Source organism: Labeo rohita, chromosome 4, assembly GCF_022985175.1.
Source record: "Labeo rohita strain BAU-BD-2019 chromosome 4, IGBB_LRoh.1.0, whole genome shotgun sequence".
Classification (NCBI taxonomy): Eukaryota; Metazoa; Chordata; class Actinopteri; order Cypriniformes; family Cyprinidae; genus Labeo; species Labeo rohita.
The window spans coordinates 31,806,465-31,832,854 of record NC_066872.1 but is presented as its reverse complement, the minus strand read 5'-3'; the positions used below and the strand labels follow the sequence as shown (position 1 = coordinate 31,832,854).

The window sequence follows — 26,390 nt, the reverse complement described above, 5'->3', positions numbered from 1 at the left end:
CTTGATATTAAACACCGCTGTGGTCCTTCCGCTGCGATTCTGTGAAAACTCCAAGCTCTTGGCGGTGTTCATTACGGACAGGATGCCCTTTCCATCTTTATTCCTTCTTCGCTTCATGTTGGACTTGCAAATCTGGTGTCCATCATGTTGAGTCTTTGCCTCTAATCAATGCTTCTCTTTCCACCTGCACACTTAAGGCGGATTTTTTCCCGATCCCTGTGGGGAGAGCTCTGCAAGGGGACGGAAATATCGCAGTGCTTTTGAAGGTGGATGGGATTGGTGTGGAGAAGGGGCTGGCAGATTGCCCATGCACAGTTCTGGTTATTTATGTGGTTTTCTATCAAGGTGTCAGTCAAAGCTTGACCCCTGACCTCACCTGTGTGCTGTGAGGAAGCTCATTCCCTGCCTCTTAGCCTCATACATCTGCTGCTTTCCCACTGGATTTCCTGTTCACACTTCAAATAACAGCCATACTAAAAGTGTCTTGCCCGTTTTCAATTAAGTAAATAAATTAATTCTGTCTATTTATTTATCTATCTATCTATCTATATAAATATTTATTATAAGTATATTTTGTTTTAATAATATGCATTTTAATATTTATTTATTAATATATAAAAATATAAATTCAATTACTATTATAAAAGTAATTATAATTATTTATTTATATTAAAATATAAGTATTTTATTGCAGTCATGCAATATGTTAATGCTTTAGTGATTATATATACACACACCTATAATAAAATACTTACAATAAATATTAAATCAATATATCTATCTATCTAGATAAAATGTGTCATAAATAATATATTTAATATTAATTATAAGTATATTTTGTAATAATAAAATAGTATATATTATAAATATTATATATAAAATATTATAATAATAATATTTATTAATATATAAAAGTGTGTGTGTATATATATATATATATATTTAAATTTAATTTTATTCACATTATGTATTTTAAAATATAAGTTTATTTTATTGCAGTCTTGCATGTTATTGGCGTTTTTATTTTTTAGGAAAGTATATATATATATATATATATATATATATATATATATATATAATATATACAAAAGCTTTAATGTTTACTATATACAGACCTATAATAAATTACTTGGAATAAATATTACATCAATATATATCTATATGAAATGTATTATAAATAATATATTTAATATTTATTATATGTTGGTTTAATAATAAACATTTTAAAAATATGTATTTATTAATATATAATTTAATCAATTAATAATAAAGTCATTAATTAATAATAATAATAATAATAAAATATAATAATATTTTATTTATTTGTAATAAAAAATAAATAATAATAAATGCATAATTAATATGATTTAATTACATTAAAGTACTACATAATAAATGATATATATATATATATATATATATACATATATATATATATATATTATTTATGTTGAAATATAAGTATATTTTATTGAAGTCATGCATGTTTGCATGTTACTGGAGTTTTTATTTTTAGGGCAGTATATATTTCTAATTATATATTTTTATATATTATATTTATATATTAATACTTTACTGATTATATGTACACATCTATAATACTATACTTGGCATAAATATTAATTCAATATCTATCTATCTATCTATCTATCTATATAAAATATATTGTAAATAATATTTTTTATATTTATTATTGGTATATTTGGTTTAAAAAATATACATTTTAATAATATTTATTTATAAATATATAAATTAAATTACTGTTTTAAAATAAATTGTATTTATTTGAAAATATATGTATGTTATTACACTCATGCATGTTTGCATTTTACTGGAGTTTTAATTTTTTAGGGCAGTATGTATTTCTAATTTTTTTTTTTAATATCTAAAAACATTAAAATGTTAATGCTTTAATGAATATATATACACAGCTATAATAAAATACTTGAAATAAATATTAAATTAATATCTATCTATCTATATAAAATGTATCGTATAATTTTTATTCTAAATATATTTTGTTTGAACAATATATATTTTAATAATATTTATTTATTTATTAATATATATACATATAAATTAAAGTACTATTTTAAAATGAATTATATTTAGATTATTTATTTTGAAATATAAGAATATTTTATTGCAGTCATGCATGCTTGCATGTTACTGGAGTTGTTATTTTAGGGCATTATATATTTCTAATAATATGTTTGTATATATTATATTAATAAATTAAAGATTTAATGATTATATGTATACACCTATACAAAAATATTTGAAATAAATGTTAAATCCTATAAATAAATAATATGTAAATAATGTTTATATAATATTTATTAAATTTAAGTAGATTTTAGTTTAAAATGTTGGCATGTTATTAGATTTTCATGCATTTCATTCATTTTAAAATTAAAATCTTTGCTAGAATTTGCATAAACGCTAAATTTCCTGCAAATTTTGCAAGCGTGTCAGTGCGTACAACTACTGTACGCGTCAGAGGTTACAATGCTGTTCTGTAAATCCGCGCCTTTTGGTGCGCTGCTACGATAAGACGTGTCTTTTAAAACTGTGACAGGATGTGGCATGTTCACTGAGTCAGAAGAAAACGCCACAGGCCCCCCGTTGCACAGTGGGTTATGTAGCAGCAGAACCCATCTCTGTGTGAGCACTGCCTGAATAATAAAAACAAAAAGCATTTTGTTCTGTTCTGTGTGGCACAGAGGCTCTACACGATTAGCTTTCGTTCTGAGGTCATCACTGGATGTGACAGAAAGGCATCATGGGGCACAGCATGCGACCTGGTCATGAACAGATGAACAGAGTTTTATATATCACTGCTGTCTTGTTGTGCTGTAGCAAATGTGTTTATGAAGTGATTTAATGTTGTGTTCTATCCTAAATCTCCTATAAAGACCACAAAAGGCATTCACAATGCATTTAATAGACACATATATGAATGAAACAAATTTTCGGTGGTAAATAATATAGGACTATGACATCATGGAATAAAGTTGTTATTTTTGCTTTCTTTGCACACAAAAAGTATTCTTGTAGCTTCATAAAATTACAGTTGAACCACTGATGGCACATGGGCTATTACTACCTTTCTGGGCACTGAACATATCATTGCGTTTAAATTTCATCAGAAATATGGCTTTGGAATGACATTATGCTGAGTAATTAATGACAGAATTTTCATTTTTAGTGTATTAGAGTATCTTTCCGTTGCTTTTTCAAAGAATGGGTGGCTTTTATGTTTCTTAGACTGTGACAAATAGAGCAATTTTTGGCTTTTATGTTTTTAGTCCTTATGCTGGTTGGAACAGGAGCAGCCTGCCCTCAGCGGAGGGTCAATGATGTCATCCCATGTGGCTCTGTATGGTTGTGGGAACATCGTTTCCCTCCATCATCGGATGAAAGAAGCCTAAAATAGCCTGTTTACTGCCTCGGGCAAACCAACTTTACAGCCACATGAACCTCTGTGTAAAATCTTTAAGTGCAAGAGTGAGGAGCAGCACTGTTTTTGTCAGCAGTAGCGCAAGTGTTGTTTTTCCATGATCTATGTATTGAGGACGAGCAGAAACCTTCTAGCCAGAATACATATTTATTTTCTCTTTGTTCATCTGTCTGTCATTCTATCTAGCTCTATCTGTCTGTTTGTGGTTTTATCTGTCTTTTGCTCTGTCTGTCTTTCTGTTTCTCCATCTGTCTGTTTGTCACTCTGTCTCCCTGTCTCTGTTGCTCTATCTGTCTGTCACTCTATCAGTCTGTCTTTTGCTATATCTGTTTGTCTGTCATTCTGTCTCTATCAATCTGTTGCACTGTCTTTTTGTCACTCTGTCTGTCTGTTGCTTTGCCATTTGCTCTGTTTGTTTGCCTCTTTATCTGTCTGTCACTCTGCCTGTTGCTCTGCCTTTTGCTCTATCTGTCTGTCTGTCATCCTGTCTCTCTGTCCATTTGTTGCCCTGTCAATCTGTTTGTCGCTGTCATTTTAACTTGTCTGTCGCTTTATCTGTCTGTCTGTCACTCTATCTGTTGCTCTATCTATCTGCCTGTCTTTTGCTCTGTCTGTTGTTGTCTCTCTATCCATCTGTTGCCCTGTCTGTCTTTTTGTCGCTCTGTCTGTCTGTTTGTCTGTCGCTTTGTCATTTGCTCTGTTTGTCTGTTGTTTTATATCTCTCTGTCTGTCACTCTATCTGTCTGCCTCTATCTGTGTTTCTGTTGTTCTGTCTCTATATTTTGCCCTGTCTGTCTTTTTATATTGCTTTATCTGTTGCCCTGTCTCTGTTGCTCTATATGTCTGTCGCTCTATATGTCTGTCGCTCTATCTATCTATCTGTTGTTCTGTCTTTCTATCCATCTGTTGCCCTGTCTGTCACTCTGTCTGTCTCTGTCTCTCTGTCGTTCTGTCTTTCTATCCATCTGTTGCCGTCTGTCTTTCTGTCGCTCACTATTTGTCTGTCGCTCTGTCCTTTGCTCTGTCTGTTGCTTTATCTGTCTCACTGTCACTCTGTCTGTCACTGTATCTGTCTGTTGCTCTGTCTCTGTCACTCTATCTGTCTGTCTTTAGCTCTGTCTGTCTGTCTGTCACTCTGTCTCTCTATCCATCTGTTGCCCTGTCTGTCTTTCTGTCGCTCCGTCTCTGTCACTCTCACTCTGTCTGTTGTTCTGTCTCTCTATCTCTGTCTGTCTTTTGCTCTGTCTGTCTGTCGTTCTGTCTCTCTATCCATGTTGCCCTATCTGTCTTTTGCTCTGTCTCTGTCACTCTATCTCTGTCTTTTGCTCTATCTCTGTCTGTCGTTCTGTCTCTCTATCCATATGTTGCCCTGTCTGTCTGTCTGTCGCTCTGTCTCTGTCACTCTATCTCTGTCTTTTGCTCTATCTCTGTCTGTCGTTCTGTCTCTCTATCCATCTGTTGCCCTGTCTGTCGCTCTGTCTCTGTCACTCTATCTGTCTTTTGCTCTATCTCTGTCTGTCATTCTGTCTCTCTATCCATCTGTTGCCCTGTCTGTCTGTCTGTCGCTCTGTCTCTGTCACTCTATCTGTCTGTCTTTTGCTCTATCTCTGTCTGTCGCTCTGTCTCTGTCACTCTATGTCTGTCTTTTGCTCTATCTCTGTCTGTCATTCTGTCTCTCTATCCATCTGTTGCCCTGTCTGTCTGTTGCTCTGTCTCTGTCACTCTATGTCTGTCTTTTGCTCTATCTCTGTCTGTCGTTCTGTCTCTCTATCCATCTGTTGCCCAGTTGATCATCTGTTGATCTATCTATCTATCTATCTATCTATCTATCTATCTATCTATCTATCTATCTATCTATCAAGATTGAGGACAAGTAGAGACCTTCATAGCCAGAATACATATTTTATTTTGTTTAGGCAGAGAAAATACTGTTCAGAGAAAAGGAAACCAAAAAACACCAAAAATAAACTCTTTTTCGTATGGTTGGCCTTCACACAGCGTAGAAAGAAAGAGAACATAAAATCAGCAAATATATGTCCTCCACTAAAAGGTCATCCATAGTGTTAAAAGGCTGGATGATTACGGTAATTGAGCATTGTGTGCCAACAATTTAATTATCCGCACCGTTTAGGCTGAGTTTGTGTGGGACATAGATGACCTTTAGGTCATGGGCTGGCATTTTAGTGGGAGCTTTTGGCTGTACCAAGACAGTTGTAGTTGTGCTTGTGAGCGAACAAACAGGACAATAAGCAAAGTGTGGGCGGTGGAGAAAATGGTTATGAGGACAGACTGAGCATAATTCAGTCGTTCTAACAGAAAGCACATGCAGGTGACAATCAGAATGCATTTACTCGGTCCTACACAGTTTGATGTACCGAAAACAGAAAAAACACAAGAGGGAAATCTATAAAATCATGCACATGAAGTGTTTTGCTTGGTTTGGGGGTCATTGAGTTAGATTACAGCCCAAGGGCTCAATTAACATTTGATTGGGCTGGCTGAAGTCCTTCTTATCATCTAAGGGCAGAGTTGGCTTTCTAAAAGGAAATGAGGTCTGAAAACACAGTCTTTGTTAGTAAAAGGCAGTTTTGGGTGAGAGATTTAGCTAAAATTTAGGTTTTGCGAAAGTAACTTTCTGATTAGTTTTTTGAGACATTTAAAAGTATAAAATCAGGTTTGGTGATTGTTTAGGAGATACCAAAATGTGCAGCTTCTTGTGAACTCTTTGTTACATTATTTTACAAGAATATAATTCACTTGTACTGTAATTAAAATCACCAGTTAGAGAATATTACTCATCAGTCTTTAAACATCAATTAAATTTTTGAAAGATTAGCTGTGTACCCCATTTTTCATTTCGATAAAGGCAATTTTAAATGTCATAACACAATCTTCCTCCTCCTGAGCTTTATTACATTTATTCAAAACTAATTTAGCACAGCAAATAATAATAATAAAAAAATCATAGTTGGCAGATTTCTGTAATAGCACAGAAACAAACGACGAAGAATAAAGAAGGAAAGATGAGAGAGGAGAGGCCTGTGTATGTTGATCTGGCACAAGGGAACACTACAGTCCAGATGCAGGCGTCCGTCTGTCGACTTCCTCTCTGATTACATGGGTACGGTCATGGCGGCTGTTGGGCACATAGGTCCGAGGTCACATGTTTTTGTTGTTGTCATGGTGATGGCACTGGCTGCAAGCAGGTGGATCCAGGAAGGGAAGCTCCTGCTCTGTGCTGTGGAGCCGGAGCACTCTGGAGTTCAGATCCACACAGCACTGGAACAGAGAGCAGATCACTGCATCACATCTAGTGTATTACGCTAGTTATTATGTTGACTTGACAATATTATTGCCTGGTATCTATCTGTCTGTCTTCTGTCTCTCTGTCCGTCTGTTGCTGTCTGTCTCTATCTGTCATTTGCTCTGTCACTATCTGTCTATCTGTCTCTCTGCTGCGCTCCCTTTCTGTCTGTCTGTCTGTCTGTCTGTTGCTCTACCTGTCTGTGTTGCTTTATCTCTGTCTTTGTCACTCTGTCTGTCTGTCTGTTTGTCACTCTATCTGTTTGTCTATTGCTCTCTTTGTCCATCTGCTGTTCTGTCTGTCTGTCGCTTTATCTGTATCTCTGTCACTCTGTCTATTTGTCTGTCTCTCTGGCTGTCATTCTGCCTGTTGCTCTATTTGACTCTGTCGCTATATCTGTCTCTGTATCTGTCGCTCGGTCTGTCTATATGTCTGTTGCTCTATCTGTCACTGTCTGTCTGTCTGTCTATCACTTTATCTGTCTGTCTCTTTGTTGCTCTGTCTTTTCGTCTGTCTCTGTCTGTTTGTTGCTCTGTCTGTCACTCTGTCTTTTGCTCTGTCTGTCTACCATTTTTTTGTCTGCCGTCTGTCTGTCTGTCTCTGTTTGTTGCTCTGTCTCCCTGTCTGTTGCTCTGTCTGTCATTTTCTCTCTCTGTTGTTTTACCAGTCTGTCACTTTGTCTATATGTCTGTCACTCTATCTGTTGCTCTATCTATCTGTCTTTCTGTCTCTGTCTGCTGTCTCACACAGCACTGGAACAGAGAGCAGATCACTGCATTACATCTAGTGTATTACACTAGTTATTACGTTGACTTGACAATATTATTGCCTGGTATCTATCTGTCTGTCTTCTGTCTTTCTGTCCGTCTGTTGCTGTCTGTCTCTATCTGTCATTTGCTCTGACACTATCTGTCTATCTGTCTCTCTGTTGCGCTGCCTTTCTGTCTGTCTCTCTGTCTGTCTGTTGCTCTACCCGTCTGTTGCTTTATCTCTGTCTTTTGCTCTGACACTATCTGTCTATCTGTCTCTCTGTTGCGCTGCCTTTCTGTCTGTCTCTCTGTCTGTCTGTTGCTCTACCCGTCTGTTGCTTTATCTCTGTCTTTTGCTCTGTCTGTCATTTTCTCTCTCTGTCGTTTTATCAGTCTGTCGCTTTGTCTGGATGTCTGTCACTCTATCTATTGCTCTGTCTATCTGTCTTTCTGTCTCTGTCTGCTGTCTCACACAGCACTGGAACAGAGAGCAGATCACTGCATCACATCTAGTGTATTACGCTAGTTATTACGTTGACTTGACAATATTATTGCCTGGTATCTATCTGTCTGTCTTCTGTCTCTCTGTCCGTCTGTTGCTGTCTGTCTCTATCTGTCATTTGCTCTGTCACTATCTGTCTATCTGTCTCTCTGCTGCGCTGCCTTTCTGTCTGTCTCTGTCTGTCTGTTGCTCTACCTGTCTGTGTTGCTTTATCTCTGTCTTTGTCGCTCTTTCTGTCTGTCTGTTTGTCACTCTGTCTATTTCTCTCTCTGTCCATCTGCTGTTCTGTCTGTCTGTCGCTTTATCTGTATCTCTGTCACTCTGTCTATTTGTCTGTGTCTCTGACTGTCATTCTGCCTGTTGCTCTATTTGAACCTGTCGCTATATCTGTCTCTGTACCTGTCGCTCTATCTGTCTATATGTCTGTCTATCACTTTATCTGTCTGTCTCTCTGTTGCTCTGTGTTTTTGTCTGTCTCTGTCTGTTTGTTGCTCTGTCTGTCACTCTGTCTTTTGCTCTGTCTGTGTGCCATTTTTTTGTCTGCCGTCTGTCTGTCTGTCTCTGTCGCTCTATCTCTCTGTCTGCCGCTTTATCTTTGCCTCTGTCACTCTGTATGTCTGTCTGTCTCTGTCGCTCTATCTCTCTGTCTGTTGCTCTGTCTGTCATTTTCTCTCTCTGTCGTTTTATCAGTCTGTTTTATCAGTCTGCTTTGTCCATATGTCTGTTACTCTATTGCTCTATCTATCTGTCTTTCTGTCTCTGTCTGCTGTCTCACACAGCACTGGAACAGAGAGCAGATCACTGCATCACATCTAGTGTATTACGCTAGTTATTACGTTGACTTGACAATATTATTGCCTGGTATCTATCTGTCTGTCATTTTCTCTCTCTGTCATTTTATCTGTCTGTCGCTGACTGCCATTTGCATTGTCTGTCTGTCGCTCTATTGCGCTATTTCTCTATCTGTTGTTCTGTCTCTCTGTCCATCGCTCTCTGTCTGCCTGCTCTATCTCTGTATTTGTCGCTCTATCTGTCTGTCTAATTATCTATCTGTTGTCTGTCTCTGTCTGTTGCTCTGTCTCTCTGTCCGTCTGTTGTTCTGTCTGTCCGTCTGTTGCTTTGTCTGTCTGTCTGTTTCTTTGTCTGCCGCTCTATCTGTCTGTTGCTATATCTGTCTGACTCTGTCGCTCTGTCTATATATCTGTCTGTTTGTCGCTCTTTCTCTCTGTCTGTCTGTCGCTCTGTCTGTCTATCTGTCTGTCTGTCTCTTTATCTGTCTGTCTGTTGCTTTATCTATCCATCTGTTGTTCTGTCATTTGATTGTTCTGTCGTTCTAATACTATCATTCAATCTGTCATTCTGCCTAACTGCCTACCTCTCTATCTCTGCCCCAGCAACCAATCATGACACCTTAACAGCTGCTTAGAAATACAACAACCCTAACAACCTGACAACTGCCAGTCAGCCCTTTAGAACACCCACGTAACAACCATCCTTAATCTCTCTTACTCTTTGTCTGTCTGTCAGACCTGCAAACATTTCAAGCTAGTATCTTTCCAGCTTTTAAAACTATTGTAAACGTATAAACATCAAAGCTTGTCTTGATGAAATTTCCAATTTAATTTTTTTATAAGAATTTTGAGCAAGGACATTTCAGAACACAGTAACTACGGCAACACTGGAATTGAGACCAGTGTCTTTCTGTATTCAAATATAATTAATTTGATAGCAGTTTTCAGTCTCACTTCTTTAAATCTAATCATAGCTGAAGCAAACCCATATGTCACAGGACAGATCATAGTCTGAAGACCTGATCACAGCTTAGTTTTTCTAACATAGCGTAAATACTGTATTGAGCAAAATTGTTGATAAACATGTTTTGTTGTTGTTTTGCCACTGTCCAAGGAGAATTTATATATTCCAGGTGAACAGAGTGGCTGAAATGTTTTATTCTGCTGTTTATTGTCTCCACATAGGCCTGCACTGGTTTTGTGGATCCTTCTCCCTGCATACATTATCTTTTTTTCTGACAAGACTAGTAATTTGCATATACTTGTACAGATACTGTCCTCGCACTTTCATTTTCTAGCCTTCTCTCTCTCATCCCCTCACTCTATCGTACTTGATAAAGGATTTTCAATTCTTTTAATAGCATTTAGCTTCCTCCTCATTACTCAACCTCAAAGGGGAAATTTCCCCCCTGGCATTTGAAATAATCTCAAACCACGTTCAGAGCTGATTCAATATTTAGATATATGCTCAGAAAATAACTCCTCCATCATGTACAAACCCACTTAGCGTCTGAACCCATCTAACATTGCCTCAGAATTCTTTCATAAAAAGTATTTCGTAATTCGATTTACTTTATTGTCGTAATGGTTTCAGCTTTGATTTACTGATAAAATTAAAACTTTGAATGCACTTCAAGTCACTTTGAAACATGATCATAATCATATAAGTCACTTTTGCTAAATGATGTAAATAAATGTAAATGTCTTTGAGACTGGCAATTAAACTATGATTATATGACAGTTAAACTATGAATATAAGATTGCAATTTGCATTATGTCTCATTTATATGTATGAAGACTAGTGGGATAGAAACCAGACATTACAAGACTCTGAAAATTAGGTTTAATAAATGCAGGGCTTACTTTGAGTTCCAGCAGAGTCTGTAGACCCAGACACACATCAAATGTGGCGTCCTCTGTGAACACACAAAAGATGAGACTCAAAACGTGGAAGACAGAGAGAGAATATCTATCGCCTTTAGGCACAATTTTAGTCTTTCTCTAATTAGTAGAGCACACAAGGAGGCTCGATTAAAGCTAGAGCCATTAGTAGCTTTATAATACATCTGTATGCAGTGCATGCAGAAAACACGGCCGGCAATGTGCCCAGGTCGTGTACTCGTCTGTTACGTAATTCCTCTGTGTTGCCCACGTCTCTTTGTCCGAGCATTCCCAGACTGCTGTCTGAATTAGAAAAAGGTCAATGGCTCAGTCTGAAAGCTGAATGCAAATACAAGCTAAAGAAATATGTATGAATATCCCTTTTTGCACTCTCATAAGACTTTTCTGTTTGCATTAAACTTATATTTAGACATTACTGGTTGAAAGCGGTTCTGTGAGTACCAGACTCGTAGGAGAATCGGACAGTCTCTCAGCTATTCTCTCTTCAATCAAATCTATGGTGTAATCATTGCATTGTATTGGCAGTACAGGCAGTGCATTTTCAGAAGTGACTGGAGAAACTTTGAAGTCTGACCTATGACCTGGGCAGTGCATTGCACTCTTTCTCTGCCCAGCTGCAGGTGCAGGGACTTCACTGTCTCCACTGTCAAATCACTGAGCGGCAGCTTGTCATGAGCTTTGTCTTCTAGGTTGGTTTTCAATCTGAAGAAAAAACAAGCATTTAGAAAATCATGTCATTTTTTCTTTCATACTTTTGTGGAAACTGCATTCTAGATTCTAGAAATTTCAAAAGATCAGCCTTTATTTGAAACAGATATCTTTTGTAACAATACAATATTAATAATTATAATAAGAAGAAACGTTTCTTGAAGACCAAATGAGCATATTAGAATGATTTCTGAAGGATAGTGTGACACTGAATACTGTATATATTATATATGTATATATTATATATTATATATACTGTATATTATATATATATGAATAGTAGTGGATGCTGAAAATTCAGTGTTGCCATCACAGAAACAAATTACATTTTACTATATATTCCAATATAAAACAGTTATTTTAAATTGTGAAAATATGTCCCAATATTACTGCATTTTATTACTGCTTTACTACATCAAATTAATGCACTCAGGGTGAGCTTAAAAGACTTTTTAGTGAAATAAAAATCAAAAGGTGTTTGTTTGTTCAGCTGATTTCAGTAATTCTGGATAAAAAATATTTACAGGTAACTGTATGCTCAGTTTCAGTAATACAAATTACATAAGTGGATAATGACTGGTAGATTTTAACTGCAAAACAACAAAAATACCGCCATTTCTGAGCTACTTTTGGTCATTTTAGGCCACAGAAGTAAGAAAAAATAAAGTCTGTTGGTGTGTGTGTGAGGGCCGGTTTGAGTTTTATACCATACGAGTGAAGACATTCTTGTAAAGTGAGGACATTTTGGCCGGTCCCCACTTTCTGAGAACCCTTTAAAGGCCTCTTTGAGGGTCAAGACTTAAATTCTTACATTTAACCAGTCAGTTAGCATAACAAGACATTTGGGCTGTTACCAAGCAAATACAATCAGTATTATTAAAGGAGAAGTCCACTTCCAGAACAAAAATGTACAGATAATGTACTCACCCCCTTGCCATCTAAAATGTTCATGTCTTTCTTTCTTCAGTCGTAAAGAAATTATATTTTTTTGAGGAAAACATTTCAGCATTTTTTTTTTCCATATAGTGGACTTCAATGGTGCTCCGAGTTTGAACTTCCCAAGTGCGGTTGTAAACAATCCTAGCCGGGGAAGAAGGGTCTTATCTAGTGAAACGATCGGTTATTTTCATTAAAATAATACAATTTATGTACTTTTCAATGTCAAACGCTCGTCTTGTCTTACTCTGCTTGAACTCTGTTTTTTTTCTTCGGTTCATGACAGTTAGGGTATGTCGAAAAACTCCCACCTCATGTTCTCCCTCAACTTCAAAATGGTCCTATGTCGCCATTTTACCTTTTTGTTAAGGGTGTTTGATCTTCTTGGCATGTTTACTTTGCAAAGACTGGGTCGGTACTTCTGCAGCGATGTAGGATGATTTTGAAGTTGAGGGAGAAAATACGATTGAAGTTTTTCGATATACCCTAACTGTCATGAGTCAGAATACACAGAGTTCAGGCAGAGCAAGACGAGATGAGCGTTAGAGATTAAAAAGTATTTAAATAGCATTTTTTTAATGAAAATAACTTATCGTTTTGCTAGATAAGACCCTTCTTCCTCAGCATTTGGAGTCGTTTGAAGCCGCATTTAAACTGCATTTTGGAAGTTCAAACTCGGGGCACCATAGCAGTCCACTATATGGGAAAAATCCTGAAATGTTTTCCTCAAAAAACATCATTATGACTGAAGAAAGAAAGACATGAACATCTTGGATAACAAGGAGGTGAGTACATTATCTGTAATTTTTTGTTCTGGAAGTAGACTTTTCCTTTAACAAAATTCATCTTTGCAATGAAGAGGCAACACAGAAGTTGCATCTGAAGTGGCATTTAGATGTATTTACACTGTTTAATGCAGCTCAGGCCTTAAGGAGACATGGAATGCTTTAACCTGCATCTACAAATTCATAAATAATGTTTCGATAGTTTAAACATAATTTAAAAATGAAAGAAAGGCTACTTTAAATGTAAAATCAAAACAGTAGGTGGCAACAAGTCACTTTTAAGTAAGTCATTGCGATTGAATAGAATCATTTAAATGGTTGATTCATTCAGGAGCTAAACATCGTCACGTTGCCCAGAGACGTGTTTGGAATGAGTCTCTTAATATTAACCTTTTGTTTATTGAACTGTTGTATAAAATCAATCCATGTAGAGATAGAAATGACGTCGACTAAATAAGATAAATAACACAAGGCTGTTTAGTTTGTTTAATAAAAGAACAAGGTATGGACTAGGAAAGGTAAATGACTATTGTTGTGATCTGGCGCTATATAGAAAATAAAATTAAAAATAAAATTAACTTTACCTTCAAGGGCGCCCCCTAATATAATGGTAGGGGAAATACTGGTTAGGAATCAGGTTATAATTGGGTAAAGGTTAGGTTTAGGGTAATGGTTTGGGTGAGACACTTAGTTCTGATGAGGAAACACGCTTATAAATCATGCAGAATGAGTTTTTTTGAGAAAGTCAAAGTGTGCACAGTCTCCTGTGAGGGCTAGGTTTAGGTGTAGGGTAGGTGTAGGGCGATAGAAAATACGGTTTGTACAGTATAAAAACCATTACCCATAAAACATGTAAATACAACGTGTGTGTGTGTATATTACACTTACCCCAGTCGTCTGCAGCATGTTTTAGAGATGTGGTTGTGTTGGCACCCTGTGTTTATGGATAACATCACCTCTGCATCTCCACACTGCAAAATGAACATTTGGTCTTAACTGATGAATTCCCTGATTTTCCCCCCTCTTTTGATGTCTTTTCCACACCTTTAGTGTGACAGGAATTTTAAATAGCGGAACACGTTATCAGTCAGAGTCTAACAACATAACACAGTCTGCCAACTATAGTTCCACGCAGATGCCAAGTTGAGACACTACAGTATGTTAAAGCAAAGCTATTAGCTTTTGGTCTTTTAAATAGACAGTGCCAGGTTTTGTTTTTGCGTTGTCTGACACTATCAGGATTGATATTTTAATACCGTCTGAGGATAATAGTTCTGGTTAATAATAGACCGTCACTGTCAAAGGTATTCCTGACGTTTCGCTTCACCGAGTCGTTTTATTCTCAGTCTGTCCTTTCACCTGAAATTCCGTCAGTGCTTGCAGAATTCAGAGCTCGTCGGATGAATAATGACCCTGTGCTTTTGCAGCATTTGCTCTTCGGGAGCTTTAAGTGCCTGTTCATGCCGCTTGCTTGACATTTATAGGTAAATAATTTGTTCCATATTAGCAGAATCAGTGGATTGTTTTTTAACTCATTAGCCATTAGCTCGTCTTCCGATGGATCCTGTCACATGTTTTGGGTCATAGCACATTAGCATTTGTTTTAACAGTGACAGCTATTAATGTGTGTTATCTATGGCTTTTTTTCTTAGTAGATAAGCAAAAATTGAGGACGTTTTTTTTTTTTATTATTTTTTTATTTAGTCTTTTCTTACTTCCTGTGAGCAAAAATGCACATTTTGTTTGGAAGGAAAATAGATATGAAAGTTTTATTCTCTCCCTCCTTTTATAAAGTATATTTTGTATTGTAGTAGAATTAGAATTTTATTAAAAATACCTGAAAGTTGTGTCAACCTGTTGTAATCTTAATTAATAATAATGACAACCTTTTAAATATGGCCATTAACAAAAATATGTAATTCTCTTAAGTATTTCAGAGAGCTTTGTAATAATAATATTATTAATAATAATAGTGGCCTTTTTCTTAATAATTAGCAAAATAAGAAGAACGTTTTTTTATTGGCTTTTTGTCTTTGCAAATATGCACATTATATTTTAATAAAATAATAAAAGTTTAATAAAATGATATAAAAGTTTAATTGTCTCTCTGGATATATATATTTGCTTAAGTATTTGTATTTTTGTATATATTTGTATATTTAAGATGTAGTGGAAATGTAATTTTATTAAAAATACCTGAAGTTTGTGTCAGTGCTGTTACAATCTTAATTGTACATAAAATTATGTATAATTTAATTTAATGTTTAATAATTGTAATAATAATGAAATCCTTTCAAGTCAATTAGCCATTTATTTTGTACAGTAAATACAGCCATTAAAAATATTTAATGCTCTGAAATATTTCTGAGACTTTTGTAGTAGTAGTAAGATAAGTATTTATAAGTATATTATCAAAGTATGTTAAATATAAGTTTAAGATATTAAATATAATTGAATTAAAAATACCTGAGGTTGTGTCAATGCTGTTAAAATTTTAAGTATATATAAAACTATGTGCAATTTAATTTAACAATTAATAATTTTAAAAATAATGATATCCTTTATCATTATATGATATCCTTTAAGGGTCTATTTGCCCTTAATTTTGTACAGTAAATATGCACATTAACAAAAAATAATTGATTCTCTTAAGTATTTCAGAGATCTTTATGTATTTTGCCTAAGCATTTGTATTTTTGTATACGTTTATATATTTAAGATGTGGTGGAAACATATATTTTATTATAAAATATATTTTATTAAAACACCTGAAGGTGTCAATGCTGTTAAAATCCTAATTGTACATAAAATTAAATGTACAATTTATTTTAATAATTTAATAATTGTGATAATAATAGCATAATTTCAAGTAAACTTCTGTACAGTAAATTAGCCAAAAAAAATTAACAAAAAAATATTTGATTCTTTGAAGTATTTCAGAGAGCTTTGTAAAAAAAAAATAATAATAAAAATAAAAAATAATAATGCCATTTTTTTTATAGACCAGCAAAAAAAAGCTTTTTGTAAGTATTTGTATTTATATAAGTCTTTATATTTAATATTATAGTACCTAAAGTTGTGTCAGTGCTTTACAATGTATTAGAAAAGTTTAATATTTTATTAATAAGTCATTATTCATTGCATACATAATAATAATAATATAATAGTAGTATTAGTATTATTATTTAGTTAATTAGTGTCGTGGGAGTCTGGGAGAAAGCCTCGGCTGAGATATTTTGAGGGATTTGGAGCCTGTTTGTGACATATGGTCTCTCAGCATGCATGAGGACTTAAAGACAATATGGCTCCACCTACACACAGCTAAAGCACTGTCAAGCTTTGGTTTTGCTCTTTGCCTGTTTTCTAACTACTCGTTTAATGAGTGAGGGATGAGGTCTGCGTCAGCACTGTACCACGGTTGAAGAAAATAAGTGGATGAGAGCTTTGTTGCAACCTCTGAGTTTCCTGTCACTCAAGGTGAGCTGTCACCCCCGCACTTTCCTACCACATAATAGGTGGGTCTCACCATCTCACGCACCAGAGTACCAGTCTCTCAATGTGCAAACATGAGGGACCGTTAAGCCCCTCTCACACATTATTCCAACCCCCACTGGTATGTTCCACACACACTTGCACAGACACACAGGTTTCCTTGCATTGTTTCACACTTGTTCCTTCCTCTGCAGAGTTTCTAGTGCTGTGTTGTAAGTTGTTTTCGTTGCAGTGAGAGACACCGTGAATGAAACACATTGAGGTGACAACGTGCCATATGAAAGAAGCTCTCACACCATGTCTACACTGGACGCAACAAATATCTGTCAGATTCATTCTAGCTGTGGCTACAGTTCAAGTAAAAAGTTTACATGCACCTTGCAGAATCTGCAAAGTGTTCATTATTTTACCAAAATAAGAGGGATCATACAAAATGCATATAATTTTGACCTGAATAGATCCACAGCTGTGTTTTTTATTATTTAGTGATAGTTGTTCATCAGTCCCTTATTTATCCTGACCAGTTAAACCGCCTGCTGTTTTTAAGAAAAATCCTTCAAGTCCCACAAATTGAGTGTTTTTTTGTGCATTTGGCACCTTTCCAACAATGACTATGATTTTGAGATCTTTTCACACTGAGGACAACTGAGGGACTCATATGTGACTATTACAGAAGGTTCAAACACTCACTGATGCTTCAGAAGGAAACACGATGCATTAAGAGCCGGGGGTGAAAGCTTTTGAAAAGAATGTAGATTCTTCTGAAGGGCAGTACTAAATGAAAAAAAATATGATATTTCGGCAAAATAAGAAAAATGTATGCATCTACATTCTTTTCAAAAGTTTTCACCCCCGGCTCTTAATGCATTGTGTTTCCTTCTGGAGCATCAGTGAGCGTTTGAACCTTCTGTAATAGTTGCGTATGAGTGCCTCAGTTGTCCTCAGTGTGAAAAGATGGATCTCAAAATCATACAGTCATTGTTGGAAAGAGTTTAAATACACAAAAATGCTGAAAAACGAAAGAATTTGTGGGACCTGAAGGATTTTTTTTGAACTGGGATCATTTTTTATAAATTCAACTATTATTTTCTTTTGTGGACTATATGTAAACATATTTTATGTGAGATATCTTATTCATGTCAGTGCTAAATAAAAAATAACATGCATTTTGTATGATCCCTCTTGTTTTGGTAAAATAATTAACATTTTGCAGATTCTGCAATGTGTATGTAAACTTTTGACTTCAGCTATATGCAAGTCTTTATTCATTTCTGAGTGTCAATCCCTGCACCCTGTCAGAATATAAAAATTAAAGGAGTTTGTTTCTTCATCTGAAAAGATTTGGAGAAATTTAGCATTAGCATTAGGCTACATCACTTGCTCTCCAATGGATCATTTGCATGGGTGCCTCAGAATGAGCATTCAAACAGCTGAAAAAGCCATCTCAGTAATTCACGCGACATCAATTAATGTATTGTGAAATGAAAAGCTGCATGTTTATTAGAAGCACATTCATTATAGCAGCTAATATATGAGTCCTCTATCCATAATGTTCAGTCTCAGTCTAACTCAGTCTAAAGCATGGATAAAACAGCCTTTAAAAACCCATTGCAAATGTTTTATTGAAAGTAGTAATTTGCAGGGCTTGTTTTGTTTGTTTTTATGGATAGCTTGTGTATATTGAGGCCAGTAAGAAACTATTAACTGCTTTTCATCCTTCTAATTACAAAATTAAATAGGTAAAAATGTCTATAAATTAATAAAACTGATTCAAGATCAGGTAAAAACCATACACGCTGGAACTTGCATGATTCACAAGTTTACAGGAATTAGAACGGCAAACCACGTTTCAAAACAATTATAACATAATGTAAAATCTTTTACTGAAATTTCGTGACTTTGGCAGTTTGATATGTGCTCCGAACTACTGTTTCGAAACAACTGGTTCACAAAAGTTTTAAGCTTCACGAAGCAGTGCGACTGCACCTCTGCTCAGATTGCTTGATGCGAAATTCACGTAAACACAGTCCACTGTGAACACCCTTGTCATCCGCTTCAAGCTTTTAGGTTGAAGTGTGTGTAAGGGATTGGAAACAAGTAGTGTATGGCTTTTTCTAAAGCATGCTAAGCTCAGAATCATTTTGAGAGAGAATTGCGATGCATTTGGAAAAGAATCATATATCGCTTTGCGATGCATTGATTAATTTATCCCAGAGACGCTTTTATCAGCTGTTTGAACTCTCATTCTGACGGCACCCATTCATTGCAGAGCATCTGTTGATAAACAAGTGACGTATTTAGTGATGCTAAATTTCTTCAGATCTGTTCCAGTGATAAAACAAGCTCTTTTACATCTCAGACGGCCTGAGGTTGAGTGAATGTTCAGCAGATTTTCACTTTTGGTTGAGCTATTGAAGAAATGAGTTTAAATTGCATTAATAAGAAATGCGAAATGGAGAAAACTCCTAGTGGATACTATAAAAAACAGTTGAACTCTGCAAGATACTCCCTTTGTGAGTTGTGTTATGTCTTTATTTGATTGCTGCCATTACGTATCTGTGTATATGGGTGCATTGGTGCATGTGTGATATATTTATAATGATGTTAGCTCTGCATGGAGTAAAATTGTGCATGACTTCTCTGCCTCAAAGTGAAACTTATCTTTCCAGAAGAGGAGGCATGAACCACTATGGTGGATTTGCTATGAGAATCGTTGGCCCACTTATCTGGCTCTTCATTATCGAAGCTTTAATTAGGTTCTGACGGTTTCTTTTCGCCTTTCAGCTCACCTATGATAACACAATTGCGTGTGTATTCCAGAACATTCAGTTTATTTGAAATTCAGATGACAGTTTTCATTCATATAACTTAATATGAGTCTTTTATAACCTTGTTTTTGGCAGTAGCTTTCCTTTGTAGTTGTCTCTTGTATCACTTTACGGTCTGTTTTTTTTTTTTCCTCACATAATAAATTCATAATACTGTAAGGCTCAGTTTTTAACATTAGGTGTCATAAACTATGAACAATGAATGTTTTTTTTTTTTTTTTTTTTTTTTTTTTTTTTTTTTTTTTTTACATTAGTTACTATCAGTCAAAAGTTTTTGAACAGTAAGATTTTTAATGGTTTTTAAGAATTGTCTTCTGCTCAACAAGCCAGCATTTATTTTATCCAAACTACAGCAAAAGCAGTAATAATTTGAAATATTATTACTATTTAAAATAACTGTTAACTATAAAATGTAATTTATTCCTGTGATCAAAGCTACATTTTCAGCATCATTACTCCGGTCTTAAGTGTCACATGATCCTTCAGAAATCATTCTAATATGCTGGTTTGCTGTTCAAGAAACATTTTTTCCTCTGATTATTATTATCAATATATAAAACAGTTGTACATTTTTTTTCAGGATTCTTTGATGATTAGGAAGATCCAAAGATCATTCAAAAGTAGAGTCAGTGTATATATATATATATATAATGTTAGATATAATATTTATAATGTTACAGAAGATTTCTGTTTTAGATAAATGGCATTCTTCTGAACTTTCTATGCATCAAAGAAACCTGAATAAATTCTACTCAGCTGTTTTCAACATAATAATAAATGTTTTTTAGCAGCAAATCAGAATATTAGAATGATTTCTGAAGGATCATTTGACTGAAGTAATGATGCTAAAAATGTAGCTTTGATCACACAAATAAATTACATTTTAAAATATATCAAAATAGAAAACAATTATTTTAAGTAGTAAAAATATTTTAAAATTTGACTTTTTGCTGTACTTTGGATTAAATAAATGCGGGCTTGGTGAGCAGAAGAGAAAACTTTTGACTGGTAGTGTAGGTTAATGCTAATTTATAGATATACTATTGTTTATACATGTTTGCTCATTATACATTAATTGAATCTTAATTTCACATCAATTAATTAAAATTAATGTATTTTTAAGTTAAGTAAACTCCAGTCAGCTGGTCATAATCAGAAATTAAACTCTACTAACTATGCATTTTGCTTATTATTACCTTGCTGTGAGCTGGAAAAGCTAACATTGCATCACATCAGGTAACATAATTTGAGTTCAGTGTTTCATTGATTGGTCTTCTTGTTCTTGAGTTGTCAACTGACATGTGTAGGCTGAGGAAATTAGCTGCTGTTTGGTTCACGCCCAACCCTGTGGTTAATCTACTTTAATTTAGGGTCTATTTTTACCACACTCAATCACTGCATGAATGGAGCGTGATGGAGACGGGGTCTTGCAAGATGGGTAATTTTGATGATGTTTAGTCTGCAGAGAACGGTGGAAATTGGTGGTGCTGGAAAACCTTAAAATATCAGGGAAATTTAAAATAGTTAATGATCTGAAAAAAATAGTAATTTAAAACTTTTTAAAATTAATTCTTGTTTAGTAACCTCGAACATTCAGAGAAGTCATGGAGTTTAATTTAGATGATTTAAAAATTAATTTAAAAGAATTTTCACTTAAAACCTAAAAGTCTTTTTAGCTATTAAAAAAATAGGAACCTCAGTAAAAGAAAAAAACATTAAAAATTAATAAAAAATAAAAAAAGTAGATTAACTTTGTGCAGCTGGGTTGAAATTCATTAGCCAGTCCTATTCCTCTCAAATATATAATAGCATTCAAAACTTTGGGGTCAGTCAGACTTTTTGATGATTAAATTGATTTCTATTTTAAATAAATTATGTTATATTCATTAAATAAACCGTTCAAAAGTTTGGGATCAGTAAGATTTTTTTTTTTTTTTTTTTAAAGAATTCTGTTCTGCTCATCAAGACTGCATTTATTTGAACAAAAATACAGAAAAAACAGTTCTGAAATATTATTACAGTTTAAAATAATGCTTTTCTCTTTTAAAATATTTTAAAATATAATTTATTTCTGTGATGCAAAGTTGAATTTTTATGAGTTATTACTCAAGTCTTCAGTGTCACATGATCCTTCAAAAATCATTCTAATATGCTGATTATTACTTTTGTTATCAATGTTGGAAACAATTGTGCTGCTTAATATTTTTTTGAAACCTGTGATACTATTTTTCGAGATTCATAGATATATAAAAAATTAAAAAGATCACCATTTATTCAAAATAGAATTTTTTTCTATCAATATAAGTGTTTACTATCACTTTTTAGCAATTTTAACACATCCTTGCTAAAATAAAAGTATTGATTTCTTTAAAAAAAAAAAAAAAAAGGAAAAGACCACAAACTTTCAAATGGTAGTTTATATTGTTATTAAACAGCACAACTAATAGTTTAATACTAATATTATACTAATAGTATAATAAATTAGCACATCAGAATGATTTCTGAAGGATCATGTGACATTGAAGACTGGAGTAATGTACTGAAAATTCATCTTTGATCACAGAAATAAATTATATTTTAAAATGTATTCACATAAAACACAATTATTTTACATTGAAATAATATTTCACAGTATTACTGACATTTTTGATCATATAAACGCAGCCTTGATGAGCATAAGAAACAACCGTTTATATTGTGGTTTCCTTTAACTTTAATAATAAGAATTTTATTTATTTATTTAAGCAGCAAATCAACATATTAGAATGATTTCTGAAGGATCACGTGACACTGAAGACTGAAGTAACGATGCTGAAAATGCAGCTTTGCATCACAGGAATAAATTCCATTTCAGAATATATTCAAATAGAAAACAGTTATTTTAAATTGTAATAACATTTCACATTATTACTGTTTTTACTGAATTTTTGATCACATAAATGCAGCCTTGGTGAGCATAAGTAACTTCTTTAAAAACATTATAAAATCTTATCGACCCCAGACTTTTGAATAGTAGGGAATGTGACCCAAAATCATGTCTTATAATAATATCTTGTTTTGGTTATTATTTAGGTCCTTGTGTCTTATGTTAAAGTTTTTAAAGCGTTCAAAATGATGGGTCAGAGCGATGTTATATCACCATACAATGAGTCACTTGTGCTCCAGTTACATCATCTGCATTGTAAACTTGGCATGAGGTGCTACACTGATTTGGGCTTTTTAGATGCATACTGGCCCTCTAAAACCCTCTCAAACCACACTGTCGAGAACAATCGGCTGCGAGAAAAATAAAACCATGAGTCATAGGCAGCCAGAGCTCGCGTTTTGTCATTACAGCAAGCTGTTATCGCTTCTATTATAGGCACAGACAGCTGAAAAAGGCTGAAAAGAGCTCGGCTCATCAGTGTGAATGCCTACCTTACACTGGACCACTAGAGCTGAGAGGGTGGATGCTCTCTCGCCCTCTTTGAGGCCTTTCTTCGTCTCGTCTTCCATTTTATTTTTCTGTTTGGACTCTGTCTTTCCGCCTGCGTCGCTGCTGTCTCCTTCATCTTCATCATCCTCGTCCTCATCAGACCTTAGGCTCTTCTCGCTCTCCTCCGGAGACTCTCTTTCTTCTGTGGAGTCATCCACCGTGCTTTCGCTCCTCTCCTCTGGCTCTCCGCCCTCTTTGCTGTCTGCCAGGGGTGAGCGAACATGAGATGGGACGTCCCGGGCTTCTCCACGCAAACGTGGAATGTTGCCCTCCAGGAGACGGCGCTGAACGATGCTATGGGGTTGCTGTATGGGGCACATAGGAATAGGAAATGATATCAGTCATTGCAATGGCAGTGTTTGAAATTGCGTATTAATATAATTCAGAAGTTTGTAGGTTTTTGACAGTATGCTGTGGTTTTTGTATGCATGGAGCACATAGATGTTTTGCTACATTTGAATTTTTTTTCACTAAATATCTGACATCAAAGTGGATTTAATGCAACATGTATAGGCATTCAATCCACTTTGGTGTCAAATATTATTTTAGTATTACATTATTAAAAAATAGTATGTGTAAATTTTTTAATGTATAAAAATAATAAAAGATTACAATAAATATTATGTTAATAATGTTAAATATTACATTAAATTAAATATTAAACATTAAATACAATTTTAATATTAGATTAAATATTAGTAAAGTATTCAATTAGATATATATAGAACATGTACAATAATAAATTGAAAATTACAATAACAATAATATTTATAATATATGTAAATACTTATTATATTAGTATATAATATGTTATAAATGTTAAATATTACATTAAATTAATATATAAAATATTAAATGAAATATTAGTAAAGTAAGTATTAAATTAAAATAGAAAAATAAAATATAAACGTACAATACTAAATTAAATGAAAATATAGCAATAATAATATTTAAAAAAAAAACATAATTATGTACTATATTAGTATGTATTACTATTTTAAAATGTGTACAAAATAATAAGATTATCATAAATTTATAAATGACATCAGGCAAAATATAAGATATTAATTTAATATATAAATATTACATTTTACATATTAAGTACAGTTTTAATATTAAATTAGATATTAGTAACGTAAGTTAAATAAGTAAATTTAAATATAGAACATGTACAATATTAGATTAAAATAATAATTGCACATATATAGTAAAAACAATAATAATTATAATATGTATAATTATGTTTTGTTATATTCGTGTATATATTAATATTATTACATTTTAAATGTGTAAAAATAAAATATAGACTTATAAATTACATTAGGCAGTGTATAAATGCTAAATATGACAATTAACATAAAAATTATGTATTATAGTAGCATATATTATTATTATTACAATTTTAAAATGTATTAATTAATAAAAGATTATCATAAATTTACGAATGACATTAGGCAAAATATAAATGTTAAATATTACATTACATTTAAATATTAAATACAATTTTAATATTAAATTAAAATTAAAATTAAAATATACAACATGTATAATGTTAAATTAAAATAATTACTGCATATATATATAGTAATTATATTAATATTTCTAACATGTATAATTATGCATTATATTATATTAGTATATATTACTGCGATTATTAAACTTTTTTAATGTATAAAAATAATAAAAGATTATCATAAAAATATAAATTACTTTAGGCACAATCTAAATGTTAAATATTACATTAAATTAAAATATTAAATATTAAATAAAATGTTAATATTAAATTGAATATTAGTAAAGTAAGTATTAAATAAAATATTGAATATGTGCAATATTAAATTAAATGAAAATATAAATATCCACAACATAAATATGTAGTTCTAATATTAAATGAAACATTAAATTAAATTAAAATGTGGTATACTTCAAATATTAAATAAAATATTAGTATTAAAGTATCAAAGTAAAATGCACAATATAAAACTTACATTAGGTTTTTAATATTAATGTTATCTTATCTAACCCATGAGAAAACTGGGGGAAATTATTTCTAATTTATAAGAAACTACATTTTATCAGTAGGATACTCAGACATTATTAGTACCAGTGGAGCAATTTTGTGGAATATTATTCTGCTGAGCATTTTAAAGATACTTTAATTGTTTTTCCCATTTCTGCAGTTTGAAGGCCTGTGGGAAATAAAACAAGTTCTCAATGTTTTATCAGTCAATTTTCAACATTGCAAAGTTACACAGCAAACAAGCGAAGTAAACAGAGAGTCATTGAGTGCTGAAGTTAACTCCATTAACAATCACGACGGCGCCAGAATGACTCCCATCACTTTAATTACTGCTGAAATCTGTTGGTCTGCTTTGGCCACGAACATTGTTAATTCCCGAAAGACATCATTAACTTCCAGAGTGTTTCCTAAAGTGGAAAGTCAACCTTCCTCGAGCAATTGTGCAATTTTAACAAATTGCTGCAATTCAAGTCTCCTTTTACAGACGTGTTTAATACCAGTGTAACACTAAAAGTAACTCAAATTTCTCATTTGTGTTCGTCGTGCACATGATGTGAAGCAAAACCGACGCCTTTATTACAGTGTTTTTTTGTCCTTGTCATGTTAGTGATTCTATTATTCTGCTATATTTCTTTTGGCTAGATAGCATAATATCTCAAATTTATGACAGATAAGAGACTATTGGATAGAGAAGGCAATCTGTGCAGCCATACATAGTGCAGGTGCTGTGTTGCTGTCGATGAGATTTGCTTATCCCCATAACTTAGTTAGACTACAGCTGTCAGTTCAACAGCAGGGTGACCTGAGGAGACCAGACTGCAATTTGATCTGCTTTTAAACTTTCTCTGCCTCTCTAATAATACAATTATCAGGACCTCTTGAAAGTACCACTCAGATATTCTCAAAGGGGAAGCTGAAAATACACAGAGAAACCTAGATCTTTCCTTCCTTTTCTATCCCATCGCTTTCATCTGCTACATGTAGTGCTGCTCCTTTGTAACTCGTACAGCATATGCTCATCCTGTTAAAAAAAAATCAGATAATAGCTGTATTTTGTAAAGTAGTTTAAAAAAAAAAACGAAAAAAAAGATTACAAATATTTGTCTTTCTCTCTTCAGTTGAAAGGATTACAAATATTAAATTGAATTAGACAAAATTAGAAATGATTATAAAAATATATAAATGGTAAATAATGATGATGATAATAATAATGCGTACATAGAAATATAAAAAGATTTTAAAATGAAAAGAAATACTAAAAATATATCAGATATAAATGTTAAATAGTAATAATAATAATAATATGAATATGTATATAAAATATAAAAAAATTGAATATTAAATTAAATTCATATGTGATATTAAATTTCATGTTAGTATTAAATATTGGTATAAAGTCTGTGTTACATTAAAATATAAACTGTACATATATAAATAT

General features: G+C 33.3%; 1 protein-coding gene across 1 annotated transcript in view; it reads right to left on the bottom strand.

Annotated features, from left to right (window-relative positions):
* Nucleotides 1-5,346: 5,346 nt before the first annotated feature.
* The window catches only part of nrip2 (nuclear receptor interacting protein 2), a 35,542-nt gene continuing 14,498 nt past the window's right edge, over nucleotides 5,347-26,390 (bottom strand). Inside the window, exons 2-6 of the mRNA XM_051107787.1 lie at nucleotides 22,875-23,237; nucleotides 14,026-14,108; nucleotides 11,283-11,410; nucleotides 10,670-10,722; nucleotides 5,347-6,739 (exon numbers count right to left, since the gene is read on the bottom strand). Of these exons, the coding sequence (XP_050963744.1) occupies nucleotides 6,620-6,739; nucleotides 10,670-10,722; nucleotides 11,283-11,410; nucleotides 14,026-14,108; nucleotides 22,875-23,237 (747 nt within the window). The 3' untranslated portion in view covers nucleotides 5,347-6,619. The remainder of the gene's footprint in view (nucleotides 6,740-10,669; nucleotides 10,723-11,282; nucleotides 11,411-14,025; nucleotides 14,109-22,874; nucleotides 23,238-26,390) is intronic.